At 37.8% G+C, this 14,110-nt stretch overlaps 1 protein-coding gene across 1 annotated transcript in view; it reads right to left on the bottom strand.

Moving 5' to 3' along the window:
• The window catches only part of LOC125673971 (PH-interacting protein-like), a 41,300-nt gene extending 27,276 nt beyond the window's left edge, over positions 1 to 14,024 (bottom strand). The window contains exons 1-14 of the mRNA XM_048910934.2: positions 13,851 to 14,024; positions 13,706 to 13,764; positions 13,601 to 13,630; positions 13,356 to 13,415; positions 10,516 to 10,666; positions 9,626 to 9,721; positions 9,120 to 9,280; positions 8,669 to 8,890; positions 4,202 to 4,302; positions 3,629 to 3,800; positions 2,713 to 2,852; positions 1,905 to 2,055; positions 1,417 to 1,551; positions 87 to 215 (exon numbers count right to left, since the gene is read on the bottom strand). Coding sequence (XP_048766891.2) covers positions 87 to 215; positions 1,417 to 1,551; positions 1,905 to 2,055; positions 2,713 to 2,852; positions 3,629 to 3,800; positions 4,202 to 4,302; positions 8,669 to 8,890; positions 9,120 to 9,280; positions 9,626 to 9,721; positions 10,516 to 10,666; positions 13,356 to 13,415; positions 13,601 to 13,630; positions 13,706 to 13,764; positions 13,851 to 13,899 — 1,656 coding nt within the window. The 5' untranslated portion in view covers positions 13,900 to 14,024. The remainder of the gene's footprint in view (positions 1 to 86; positions 216 to 1,416; positions 1,552 to 1,904; positions 2,056 to 2,712; positions 2,853 to 3,628; positions 3,801 to 4,201; positions 4,303 to 8,668; positions 8,891 to 9,119; positions 9,281 to 9,625; positions 9,722 to 10,515; positions 10,667 to 13,355; positions 13,416 to 13,600; positions 13,631 to 13,705; positions 13,765 to 13,850) is intronic.
• Positions 14,025 to 14,110: the final 86 nt, after the last annotated feature.

Below are 14,110 nucleotides of genomic sequence, written 5' to 3'. Positions count from 1 at the left end.
TGAAATAATGAGTCATTATATCACTCACCATTCACAGATTATGAGCAAGGTTAAAGTTTGGCTTTAAGTGAATCATATTACAACACCTTTTTGTGTTTTTCATTTGAACCAAATCCAAACAATAGTATGTGTCCATGTGAGTCTGTGGACGCATAGCTCAGTCCATCTGGGGCAAATTTACAGTCAAACACAGCACCATGCCCCTGGCCTTCAATCTGAAAAGTGTTTAAAAATATTGATAAAACTAATACAGAACAAAAGTTAATAATTTTCAGTTGCATGCATTATTGAAACTACACCACAAACTTGAATCCCTACATTGTCAATTTTATCAATTCATAACATTTGCTAACATCTAGAGGAAGTGTTACATGTACAGAGATATTGAAAACTATCAAGACATATTGAGCACATTCTGTGGAGATATGCCCTAGATTTCTCGAAAGAAACCAAGTTGAAACTTGGGACTTAAATCTGAGATTTCGCTCAAATTTTGACTGCTCAAATAAAAGAAAACTCAAACTTGAGTTTTGAGATTTTTTTTTGAAAAATCAAGGCCTGATCAATGTGCTTTCAATCCTACTGTACAGTAAAAATATTTTGAATACATATATCATACTCCAAATAAATCTTAACACTTTAATTATCATTCGGAATAGGGTACTGAACAGGCATTACCAGTGCCCAATATGTACAGAAAATGTCATTGAACCTCTTATTGTATTGATGTTACTGCCATGTTTTATTTCCTATAGACTTAACTGTATACTGAACCTGACTTACTTATTGTACTAATTTGCCATATTGAAGATAATGTCTTTTACCGTTTCTTCTACTTTCATATTTTCTGGGAGGTCCTGCAAACCTCCATATGCCATAGGAGAGTAGGACCAATATTTAGCAAACCTCCAAAACCCATGGAAGAGTAGGACCAATGTTTAGCAAACCTCTCTAACCCATAGAAGAGTAGGACCATGTTTAACAAACCTCCAAAATGTATAGGAGAGCTGGAAGATTGACCAGCAGAATCTAATAGATTTAGAACATCTCTGGAGGTACATTATCCACAAAAACTACATATAATATGGAAATCTAAATTACACAAAACTAAATCTTTACACATACATGTATCCATGTAGGTCTAAGACCATTTATCCTGGGATAAGTTACTATGAAAATTGGGGGGATTTCATTTCCTCCCCATAAGTGTCATTTAGACTAAAGTAATTCCTTTTCAATCTTGCATATATATATATATATATATATATATATATATATATATATATATATTCCATCACTTTGTGCAAGAAACACATTTCTGACAGTGGGTGAAACACATTTTTGACAGAGGATGAAACACATTTCTGACAGTGGATGGAACACATGATCAATAATTACTTTGCTAATAGTGTTTACCATATTGAAGAAAGACTTGATTTTCCGTCCCTTGTGGAGGTCCCAGATGACAATGATCCCATCATGCCCTGCACTTAACATTATCCGAGGTTCAGCAGGGCTGTGCTCTAACACAAAGATCTCGTCTTCATGAGCCTGTGAAACAGAAATATCAGTTTTCAAATCTAATCAAACCAGTATGATGGAAGGTTGCTGTAAGATAAATGACATTTTCTTGAAAATAAAAGTTTCTGAAAAGGGATAATTATTGTGAAGCGTATAAGGAAAAAAGATGCTACTACTACTAATATCAGACACATAGCACATTTTCCCATTTACTCCTCAACCACATGTATTAAAAAAGAATCTAAAATCAGAAAGTTTTTGTCAATGAGCATTAATCTTGAACCAGCTGTCAGAGTGAGAATCTCATGCCATTATTACATACATGAATATGCAGACCATGTCGAACTTCCCAGATTTGTAAATCTGAGATTACGATTACTTACTTTGAGGATATGGACCAGGCTTCCTGAGTGGGAATTCCACACTTTGATGGAGAAATCACTGACAGCTGTTATGACAAATGAATCATCCATGTTCCACGAAACCATGGTTACTCGAAACTTTTTGACATCTTCCAAATCAGTTTTCTTTATACTGAAAGAAATTATGGAAACAATAGTTTCAAAGCAATTTCACGACATTAGAATTTATACGTTTAACCACAATGTCATGCGTGTTATTACATATTACTCAATTTGTATGTCAAGGTTTACTAGTGAGCACATGATGAAATTTCTGTTGTGTGTTATGATGAAACCGACGTGTTCACGCGTTCCCCTATCAGTAGTGTCAGGGCTTGAAGCTAACTTTTTATGTCACCAGTCCAGTCGGATTGATGGGGTATAATTTCAACCAGTCCGCAGAAAATTTTACCAGTCCAACAAAGTTTTCCAGAAATAATTAAACATATTTCGTTAATGTTATTAAAATGAAATTAAACTCAATATGCCTCAGACAATATTGTAACACTTAAATGTGGGATTTATATTTACGAATCAGATTCGTCCGATATCTACAGATCGAAGCATGCCAAATGTGTGTATAAAATTTCATAAGTATATTTTCCAAAATGATGCTTTAGAAAATTAACCAGTCCCATCGGACTGACTAAAACAAATGTCAGTCAGTCCGCCATACTTTTAACCAGTCACAGACTGTCGGGCATATGTTAATTTCGAGCCCTGTAGTGTGGTCATAATGAACCCAGGGTCTACAACATAACACTTGTCTCTACAGTGTTTCTACACTCACCTCTCCAGTGTTGTATTCATATAAAGAACCATTGCTTTCCACTCCTGTCTGTCATATCTCCATATTCTGGCTGTTCCATCCTTACTCCCACTGACAAACCTGTTGCCATGGTTACAGTAACAAATACTGTCTACTCTGTCCTACAATCAAGACAAAATATGTAGTAAAATACATATACACATGTATATTGTACATAAGTTTATTAGGCTTTATCATTAAACCATTGTATTTTCATGACTTAATTTGTTTTCACATGTCAACCACTGCACATCAACATGTATATTTACTGGTATTTTCTTAAAATATACACATTTTGAACAAGTAACTAATAGACCTGAAACGATATGCCCCCTTCACGATACGATACACATTGCAATACTTATGCCACGATTCAATATTTTCAATGCCATACATATTATAAAAGAGAAATTTAACTACGACGATTTACAGTCATAATTTCAAAAGTAAGCTATTTCCAAAACCTCCAAATGGTAAAATGTCTGTTGTCTCTGTTGTTTAAACTGATAAGCTCATTATTATTTTTGTCAGACTTGAGACTTACAACAGCCTGACCATTATCGGGCACCCTTTTGTCCCTCGTGCATGTAAAAATGATAAGTACAGGTCAAGCCCAATGCATTTGACCAAACCCGATTTTACAAAACGTGTCAAGCAGTGAATCGAGCATCGAATCAAGCGTTTATATTGAACAGTATCGATATTTCGGTGAATCGTTTCAGCTCTAGTATTAAGTAACAATGACAATGAAGGTAAACAAAAGTTATTACGATATTTTGTCGACAGCTCTAATCACTGCCTTGCAGATCTAGTGTATTCAATTATGAATTACATTTAAAATCATCAGTGAACCAAATTTTAAAACCCAAAGTACAGAAAGTAACTCAACAAAACATACAGAATGAGACTCCAATTCACAGATCTTTTCTGGTTTTGTGGCATGCAAGAAGTACACCCTGATCACATGATCAGCACTTCCTGTCGCTAGGAACACTCCCCCTGGACTGAATGAGGAACACAACATCTGGGCTCCAGCCCTCGACCGCTCTATAAACTTGTGAGGTTTAGGACTGTGGAATAAGTTAGGCATTATATCATTAATCCTATTGTGGTATTTTTTGCTTGGAATAATAAAAGCCAATGGGTACTTTTGTGTAGTCAGTTTATAAGAGAGAGTGTATAACCCTATTAATGGAATTTAAAAATATAAAGGGCAAATATTCTTTAAAAAGAAAATCATAATTACAATATTTACATGATATGTGTGTGCATCTGTGTATGTGTAAAACCTTCCTTTCAACACTTATTTGCTAAGGAATGATACAAGAAACAAGCACATTCCTTATAGCCTAAATTAAACTTCAGCTTTAATTCTTACATGTCAATGCATAATAGCTGACGAAATGTTATCTAAAATAGTGTCAATGAATTTCGACTTAACATTTGACACAATATAGAGCCATGCTCTTACTTGAAGGTGTTGGTTGTCATATCCCACACCCAAAAACAGACACAACCATCTCCTCCTGTGGACATCAACACCCGAGACTCGCTCCGGCTCTGAGGGCAGAACTATTAAAGAAATCACAGATATGTTGTACGTATATTTAATTAAAACTGTTCAAGAAATCACAGGAACGATGCATGTATATCGTTTAGCGGTACCAGTTATATAAGGAGAAAACAAAATACTGTGACAAGCCGTATTTGCAGATAAAATCATTATGTGATGGTCCCTGTGTGACTGTGGTACTAATTACCTGTAGTGATGTGATGGTCTCTGTGTGACTGTGGTACTAATTACCTGTAGTGATGGTCCCTGTATGACTGTGGTACTAATTAACTGTAGTGATAGTCCCTGTGTGACTGTGGTACTAATTACCTGTAGTGATGTGATGGTCCCTGTGTGACTGTGGTACTAATTATCTGTAGTGATGGTCCCTGTATGACTGTGGTACTAATTACCTGTAGTGATGTGATGGTCCCTGTGTGACTGTGGTACTAATTATCTGTAGTGATGGTCCCTGTATGACTGTGGTACTAATTACATGTAGTGATGTGATGGTCCCTTTGGTACTAATTACCTGTAGTGATGTGATGGTCCCTATGGTACTAATTACCTGTAGTGATGTGATGGTCCCTGTGTGACTGTGGTACTAATTACCTGTAGTGATGTGATGGTCCCTGTGTGACTGTGGTACTAATTACCTGTAGTGATGGTCCCTGTATGACTGTGGTACTAATTACCTGTAGTGATAGTCCCTGTGTGACTGTGGTATTAATTACCTGTAGTGATGTGATGGTCCCTGTGTGACTGTGGTACTAATTACCTGTAGTGATGTGATGGTCCCTGTGGTATTAATTACCTGTAGTGATGTGACGGTCCCTGTGTGACTGGTACTAATTACCTGTAGTGATGTAATGGTCCCTGTGTGACTGTAATACTAATTACCTGTAGTGATGTGACGGTCCCTGTGTGACTGGTACTAATTACCTGTAGTGATGTGATGGTCCCTACAGTACTAATTATCTGTAGTGATGTGACGATCCCTGTGTAACTGTGGTACTAATTACCTGTAGTGATGTGATAGTCCCTGTGTGACTGTGGTACTAATTACCAGTAGTGATAATCCCTGTGTGACTGTGGTACTAATTATCTGTAGTGATGTGACGGTCCCTGTGTGACTGTGGTACTAATTACCTGTAGTGATAGTCCCTGTGTGACTGTGGTACTAATTACCTGTAGTGATGTGATGGTCCCTGTGCGACTGCGGTACTAATTACCTGTAGTGATGTGATGGTCCCTGTGGTACTAATTACCTGTAGTGATGTGATGGTCCCTGTGGTACTAATTACCTGTAGTGATGTGACAGTCCCTGTGTGACTGTGGTACTAATTACCTGTAGTGATGTGATGGTCCCTGTGGTACTAATTACCTGTAGTGATGTAATGGTCCCTGTGTGACTGTGGTACTAATTACCTGTAGTGATGTGACGGTCCCTGTGTGACTGTGGTACTAATTACCTGTAGTGATGTGATGGTCCCTGTGGTATTAATTACCTGTAGTGATGTGACGGTCCCTGTGTGACTGGTACTAATTACCTGTAGTGATGTAATGATCCCTGTGTGACTGTAATACTAATTACCTGTATTGATGTGACGGTCCTTGTGTGACTGGTACTAATTACCTGTAGTGATGTGATGGTCCCTACAGTACTAATTATCTGTAGTGATGTGACGATCCCTGCATAACTGTGGTACTAATTACCTGTAGTGATGTGATAGTCCCTGTGTGACTGTGGTAATAATTACCTGTAGTGATGTGATGGTATCTGTGTGACTGTGGTACTAATTACCTGTAGTGATAGTCCCTGTGTGACTGTGGTACTAATTACCGGTAGTGATGTGACGGTCCCTGTGTGACTGTGGTACTAATTACCTGTAGTGATAGTCCCTGTGTGACTGTGGTACTAATTACCTGTAGTGATGTGATGGTCCCTGTGTGACTGCGGTACTAATTACCTGTAGTGATGTGACGGTCCCTGTGTGACTGCGGTACTAATTACCTGTAGTGATGTGATGGTCCCTGTGGTACTAATTACCTGTAGTGATGTGACAGTCCCTGTGTGACTGTGGTACTAATTACCTGTAGTGATGTGATGGTCCCTGTGTGACTGTGGTACTAATTACCTGTAGTGATGTGATGGTCCCTGTGGTACTAATTACCTGTAGTGATGTGATGGTCCCTGTGTGACTGTGGTACTAATTACCTGTAGTGATGTGATGGTCCCTGTGTGACTGTGGTACTAATTATCTGTAGTGATGTGATGGTCCCTGTGGTACTAATTACCTGTAGTGATGTGATGGTCCCTATGGTACTAATTACCTGTAGTGATGTGATGGTCCCTGTGTGACTGTGGTACTAATTACCTGTAGTGATGTGATGGTCCCTGTGTGACTGCGGTACTAATTACCTGTAGTGATGTGATGGTCCCTGTGGTACTAATTACCTGTAGTGATGTGACAGTCCCTGTGTGACTGTGGTACTAATTACCTGTAGTGATGTGATGGTCCCTGTGGTACTAATTACCTGTAGTGATGTGATGGTCCCTGTGGTACTAATTACCTGTAGTGATGTGATGGTCCCTGTGTGACTGTGGTACTAATTACCTGTAGTGATGTGATGGTCCCTGTGGTACTAATTACCTGTAGTGATGTGACAGTCCCTGTGTGATTGTGGTACTAATTACATGTAGTGATGTGATGGTCCCTTTGGTACTAATTACCTGTAGTGATGTGATGGTCCCTATGGTACTAATTACCTGTAGTGATGTGATGGTCCCTGTGTGACTGTGGTACTAATTACCTGTAGTGATGTGATGGTCCCTGTGTGACTACGGTACTAATAACCTGTAGTGATGTGATGGTCCCTGTGGTACTAATTACCTGTAGTGATGTGATGGTCCCTGTGTGACTGTGGTACTAATTACCTGTAGTGATGTGATGGTCCCTGTGTGACTGTGGTACTAATTACCTGTAGTGATAGTCCCTGTGTGACTGTGGTACTAATTACCTGTAGTGATGTGATGGTCCCTGTGTGACTGTGGTACTAATTACCTGTAGTGATGTGATGGTCCCTGTGGTACTAATTACCTGTAGTGATGTGACGGTCCCTGTGTGACTGTGCTACTAATTACCTGTAGTGATGTGATGGTCCCTGTGTGACTGTGGTACTAATTACCTGTAGTGATGTGACGGTCCCTGTGTGACTGCGGTACTAATTACCTGTAGTGATGTGATGGTCCCTGTGGTACTAATTACCTGTAGTGATGTGACAGTCCCTGTGTGACTGTGGTACTAATTACCTGTAGTGATGTGATGGTCCCTGTGTGACTGTGGTACTAATTACCTGTAGTGATAGTCCCTGTGTGACTGTGGTACTAATTACCTGTAGTGATGTGATGGTCCCTGTGTGACTGTGGTACTAATTACCTGTAGTGATTTGATGGTCCCTGTGTGACTGTGGTACTAATTACCTGTAGTGATGTGATGGTCCCTGTGGTACTAATTACCTGTAGTGATGTAATGGTCCCTGTGTGACTGTGCTACTAATTACCTGTAGTGATGTGATGGTCCCTGTGTGACTGTGGTACTAATTACCTGTAGTGATGTGACGGTCCCTGTGGTACTAATCACCTGTAGTGATGTGATGGTCCCTGTGTGACTGCGGCACTAATTACCTGTAGTGATGTGATGGTCCCTGTGGTACTAATTACCTGTAGTGATGTGACAGTCCCTGTGTGACTGTGGTACTAATTACCTGTAGTGATGTGATGGTCCCTGTGTGACTGTGGTACTAATTACCTGTAGTGATAGTCCCTGTGTGACTGTGGTACTAATTACCTGTAGTGATGTGATGGTCCCTGTGTGACTGTGGTACTAATTACCTGTAGTGATTTGATGGTCCCTGTGTGACTGTGGTACTAATTACCTGTAGTGATGTGATGGTCCCTGTGGTACTAATTACCTGTAGTGATGTAATGGTCCCTGTGTGACTGTGCTACTAATTACCAGTAGTGATGTGACGGTCCCTGTGGTACTAATCACCTGTAGTGATGTGATGGTCCCTATGGTACTAATTACCTGTAGTGATGTGATGGTCCCTGTGTGACTGTGGTACTAATTACCTGTAGTGATGTGATGGTCCCTGTGGTACTAATTACCTGTAGTGATGTGATGGTCCCTGTGTGACTGTGGTACTAATTACCTGTAGTGATGTGATGGTCCCTGTGTGACTGTGGTACTAATTACCTGTAGTGATGGTCCCTGTATGACTGTGGTACTAATTACCTGTAGTGATGTGATGGTCCCCGTGTGACTGTGGTACTAATTACCTGTAGTGATGTGACGGTCCCTGTATGACTATAGTACTAATTACCTGTAGTGATGTGATGGTCCCTGTATGACTCTGCAGTACTGCTATGGGGGCTTTCGTCCTCAGACACCACACCCTGATTGTTTTATCACAGCTGCCTGATGCCAGTAGTGTGTTCTCGTAATTCACAGCAATGTCTGTGATCTCAGAGTTATGTCCCCTGAGTGTGGCCAAGAGACGGCCATTACACGCCCTCCAAATTTTTATCAAAGCATCGTCTGCTCCCTGAAAGTTAGTAGTATCAACAAACTCTACATATGTACATGGTTCATGTCCAACATTGTCTGAGGCATCAAAACTTTGTCATTCAATATATACATGTATGAACTACAATATAAATAACATGAAATACAACAAAGTTCTAATGTACATTTCATTAACAGACTTCTTTCAAACCTCTTGTTGGTATTTGCCACATGTAGAACACACATACATAAGCAATGTAATTACTCACTGTAAAGATGTAGTGCCCTGTTCTGTCGAATGATACACAGTACACAGCAGATAAATGGCCGAGCTTTCGTGCATGCATGTTGATCTTGGCGTAGAAATGGTTAGGACATGTGTGGTCATTACGAGCTTGTCCTGACATCTCTCTTCCCCGCATCACGTAAACTGCAGTGAAATACACATACAAATATTAAGTTAAATTTATTACAAGGATCCCCTTCCATAACATATCCTGTTTTTAACAACTGTTTTCAAAAGACATACATATTTTCTTTCTGGTGATACAATAAACATTTCTTAACAGAAAGTATAATTACATTCTTAAACAAGTTTTTTCATACAATCTACTTGGATTTCTTCCCTCTGGTGTAATTCAACAAATTACTGCAAAGATGATGAAATAAGATGCATTTTACACATTTCATTTGACTAAAATAGACCGTTACTACAATGCCTGTATCATGTATAGGGAACGTTTTATTGTACTCAGCTTGAATTGAATGCACTTACCAAATTCTGGACAGACAAGGTTTTTAGGAGGATGGAGGGGGCGCTGGTGGTGGGTCACCACGTGGGTGGGTGGGGTCCATACTGGGTTTTCTATACCTGTGTAAAAAAAAAAAAAAAAAAAAAAATTGAAAAACACAAGTCTATACCAAAGTATGGTAGACTTTGATACAAAATACATTGACGCCAACACACAACAAGCTTAAAGCTGATTGTTTGCTTCTGGGGTTTACTTTATATAATTCCATCCTTCAATAAAAGAAAACAAGAGGCAAGACCCACAGGCATTATCTGTCACCTGAGTATTAGTTAATAGTATCACTAGCCCTAATTATTATGAAATCTACAAGAATTTTCCTGTTCTGCATATCTAAGCTAAATCCTATTATTTTGGACCTACCCTAGAGTCAATTTGAACTCTACGATTTCAAAATTCATAATTTTGGTACATCCCTCTCTGCTTTTCCTAAATATGCTTTCAGTTTTTATATTCTATCAACAAAAGTAAGATGAATTATTTCAAATGATAACTTTACACATCTAATCACTCAATCTAATTAAAATTAGATCTCCCATCCGCTCCCCAGTTTTCGATATGTCGCAAAACTGGGGAACGGATGGAAGATCTAAGTTTAATTAGATTGCTAATCACTATGTCCTACCCTGGTATCAAAACCCCTATCCCAGGAGTTCATGAGATTTACAATTTTGAAGGGCTAACTACTCCTAAACATCCATTCAGTTTCAAATTAGAGTCAATAGCATTAACATGATAAAGAAGATATTATTTCAATTCATTAACATTTATAAAAAGTTCATATCACCCTTCTTTCTGAATTAACCACTAAGGCTGTTTCACAACCAGTAACTAATTAGTTTGTATGTGATGTTACCCTCTTTGGTTCTGAGGAGGGACTGGCTCCCGGCCCCTAGCAGTGACTGGACACCACAGACACTGGGTTTGACCTCTTTGTCCAACAAGGGTCCCAAACGCTGGCATATCTTCAACAGGTGATCGGATTTAATGTGTCGGTTCAATTCCACCTATATTTAAAAAAAATCCAAAATTCGTATCTAAATGAAGGAATCATTCGAAAATTCTCAAAGCAACTGTCAAAACCCACATACATACTGTTTTAGTGTGTGATGTTGTTTAATTTTTGTCCTATTTGTTTTTCAACTAGATTTCTCCGACTCGACATATTAGAAATATGGTAAGCAATGTACATAGTGAAAGCTAATTAAACCTTACAGTGCTGTTGATGATAAAATGAAATTCAATCGAGCTCAAAATTTACAAACGATGTCAAAAATATCTAAAATAAATTCAAATTGATAGATTACTGTATATAGACATGATTGGATTTTGATAGGAAATTATACAATAGCAGGGTTCGAAATTAACTCATGTCCGTAAGTCCGAGACTAGTAAAAAACGTGTCGAACTAGTGAACTCTCTAGAGCACTAGTCCGTACGGACTAGTGAAAATCCTGAAATCAATCTTGAATATGGTAAAGATTTTTAGCAAGATTTGTCCGAGTCTCTTAGATGTTTGAACTTATGGTCGATTAATTACCTGCATGGTTAAGTGTTTGCGTGACTATGACATCCTGAGCTTCCAAACACATGGAGTGCATTCGAGACTGCCGTTCTTCGAACGTGCACAAATTGTCAAATTCCTGCCGATTCCGAACGCCGAGTACACATCATGAGAACGTATTCTAGGTGCAAGAATTGCAAGTAGTGTGGTCTGAGAACATGAACGTTTGTGCGCACTTGTTCTCGTCATTCGCGACTCTAACACAGTAGTTCATAACACTATAGCTCATGACTTGGTCAATCGAGTGAATTTTATTGACTTTATTGATAAAATTTCGAACTCCTGTGGCTCTAAGATCTGAGCACCAACACAACAGGAATGTCGATCTCGATCGCACTTATGGATGTTTATAAAAGGATTAACTCGGAGGTTAATATTGTATGCTTCTGAAGATCTTGAATGCGAAATAAAATATGGTGGTCTCTTTCTTCTGTACGTGTCAGAAATTAAATTGATTGCAACTGTGATGTGTTTGGTTTCATTAAATACTGTTGAATAAAATGAAGATCATTTAATATGATGTACTGGACGGACTAGTGAAATGTTTTGCGGACTAGTGAACATCAACAGTGACTAGTCCGTACGGACTAGTGCTTGAAAAAGTTCATTTCGAACCCTGAATAGGTATTGTACATTGTCACTGCGGTAACATTTGCAAATGAAAGGTTGGTGCTATTAAGGAGGAATGATACATGGTCATAATGGCTGACACGGAAATATGAATATCAGCAATACTCGTATATTCCTTTTAAATCTAAAAGTTAGCTCCTCAGCTTTTGAGCACAACTGTACAGAATATGCTATAAATGTGTAAAAACAAAATGGTTCAATACTCATTCCATTGATCAATATATTTACTACTTACACCTATCCAATTGAAAATTTGTGTGTCAATTCCAATTTTGAAAGGGTTTAGAAAAGACTACACTTGGTAGCAGAAGGATTCTTCCATGGAAAAGATCTAAATTTGCACAATTTTTGTTTTATTCAACATATTGGGGTCAATAAGTATACCCTAGGCGTGTATTTCAATTTTGTAATTTATGATGCAAGTAGTAAAGACTTTGAAATATTTCAAATGTTGTAAAGTCATTAATTTGGTTGATATGTTTTTATAAACAGAACACCAAGATCTATTATATCAATTGATTTATTCAAAATGTTCAAAAGACTATTAAAAAAATATATGATAAGAATTCTAATATGATGTTCTCCTGAACTCTGAAATTACAAAATGATGATTTTCCCCCCCATTTATTACCAGTCAGTGGTAACATGTCTATTTCCAATCTACTACTAGTATTTCACTTTTTTTTTTTACATTTATATTGTTAGAAACAAGCCGGGTGCATATTTATTTGATGTAATTAACAATTGTGTTAATTGTGTTTAAACCAACAGACAAAGCAAGTTTATGTGAATAAATCACGAGTAAATTTCAAGTGCAATTAGATCAAGTTTAACATACAGTCACTGTAGCTCAATAACAAGCACCATGGCCCCAGTTTTTCTTTTTAATTTCATAATTCTCCTTCAATGTAGAAATCAATAATATACTTTCCAAAAAATTTACAATACTACGTAACAGTGAACCTCTTTAAATATGTCCCTTTGCCAACTAGAGTTTACAAGGATACCAATTACTAATAATATCAAGTAAAACTGTGCAGTTTCAACAAATTAGCGATAATGTATTACAGAAAAATGTTCAATAAAACCACCAATCCCCCTAAAGGCCTTTGAACCACCAACATTATGAGAAATGTTGACCTCTCTGGCCTCTCCATTATGTCAGTGACAACCAATAAGAATAACGATACTGTAAACGCACCTTAACTTTGAACTTTTGTTCAACCAATCAGCAACGACAGACATGAAAAGGTGCGTGACGTCAGGGCGAAATGACCTTGCACTGGAGATATGATAATCTCCCAGAAAATGTTTATTAGAATCCATGCTAAATTACTTTACTATGTGTAAAAACACGAGAAATCATAAAAAATGACAAATACCCGTCATTTCCTGTCAAAATTAGTCACCATAAACAATAAACACAAAGAGAAGGATACAATATGCATTTCAAATGCACGTTAACTTGAAAAACATGGAAATACGACATTTTCAAAACATACCAAATTTTCATAACTTCTTTCGTGTTCTCTGCCTTCCCAGTCGATTCTTTTCGGTAAAAGCTTGAAAAAAATAATTTTTCGATATTTGTAATGTCCCGTGCAAAAACTGTCACATCGTGAAAAATCTTGATTTATAAGTAATTAGCAATCGAAATCAATGTAATTTTCCCGTATTTTCATCGTAAAACAGTGTAAAGAGCGCGTAATTTGGATAGAATATGACTGAAAACAGCTGAGACACCAACCTTGTTTTCCTTCAATTCCCTTTGTAAAACCTGAAAACGACATTATAAAAAGTTGAATATAAGACAAAGAATGTTTAATTCCATTAATTTGGGACTTAGAAATACCTCTGCGGCACCACGGCAAGGTCCCTGGGCAAGAAACCGGGCGATGAGAAAATACAGCTCTGTAAGAGAAAATGGAAACCTGAGGTTGTTCCTCACTATGATTTCGAGCTCTTTTTCGTGGTGAAAAGTAATGAAAAATGCTTACCTTCTGTCACGGATGATGAGGTCGATGATCCAGGAACATGACCTGACATCCTTAAATCCTGATACACAGCTTTAATGCAATGATATCCTAAATTCAACAGTCATGCGATAGCAAAGTATTCAAGACGCCATTTTCGGTTTGTTTTTCTTCCATAGGCGAACGCGGCTGATGACCGCGGATGAATAATATTTTATCTATTTTTCATCATTTAATCGTAAATTGCAAAAAAATATTATTCTTATTCAATTACTCACATAATT

This window comes from Ostrea edulis, chromosome 3 (genome assembly GCF_947568905.1).
Source record: "Ostrea edulis chromosome 3, xbOstEdul1.1, whole genome shotgun sequence".
In the NCBI taxonomy this organism is placed as follows: Eukaryota; Metazoa; Mollusca; class Bivalvia; order Ostreida; family Ostreidae; genus Ostrea; species Ostrea edulis.
Note: the sequence above shows the minus strand (reverse complement) of the source record. Positions and strands in the feature narration are given on the sequence as shown.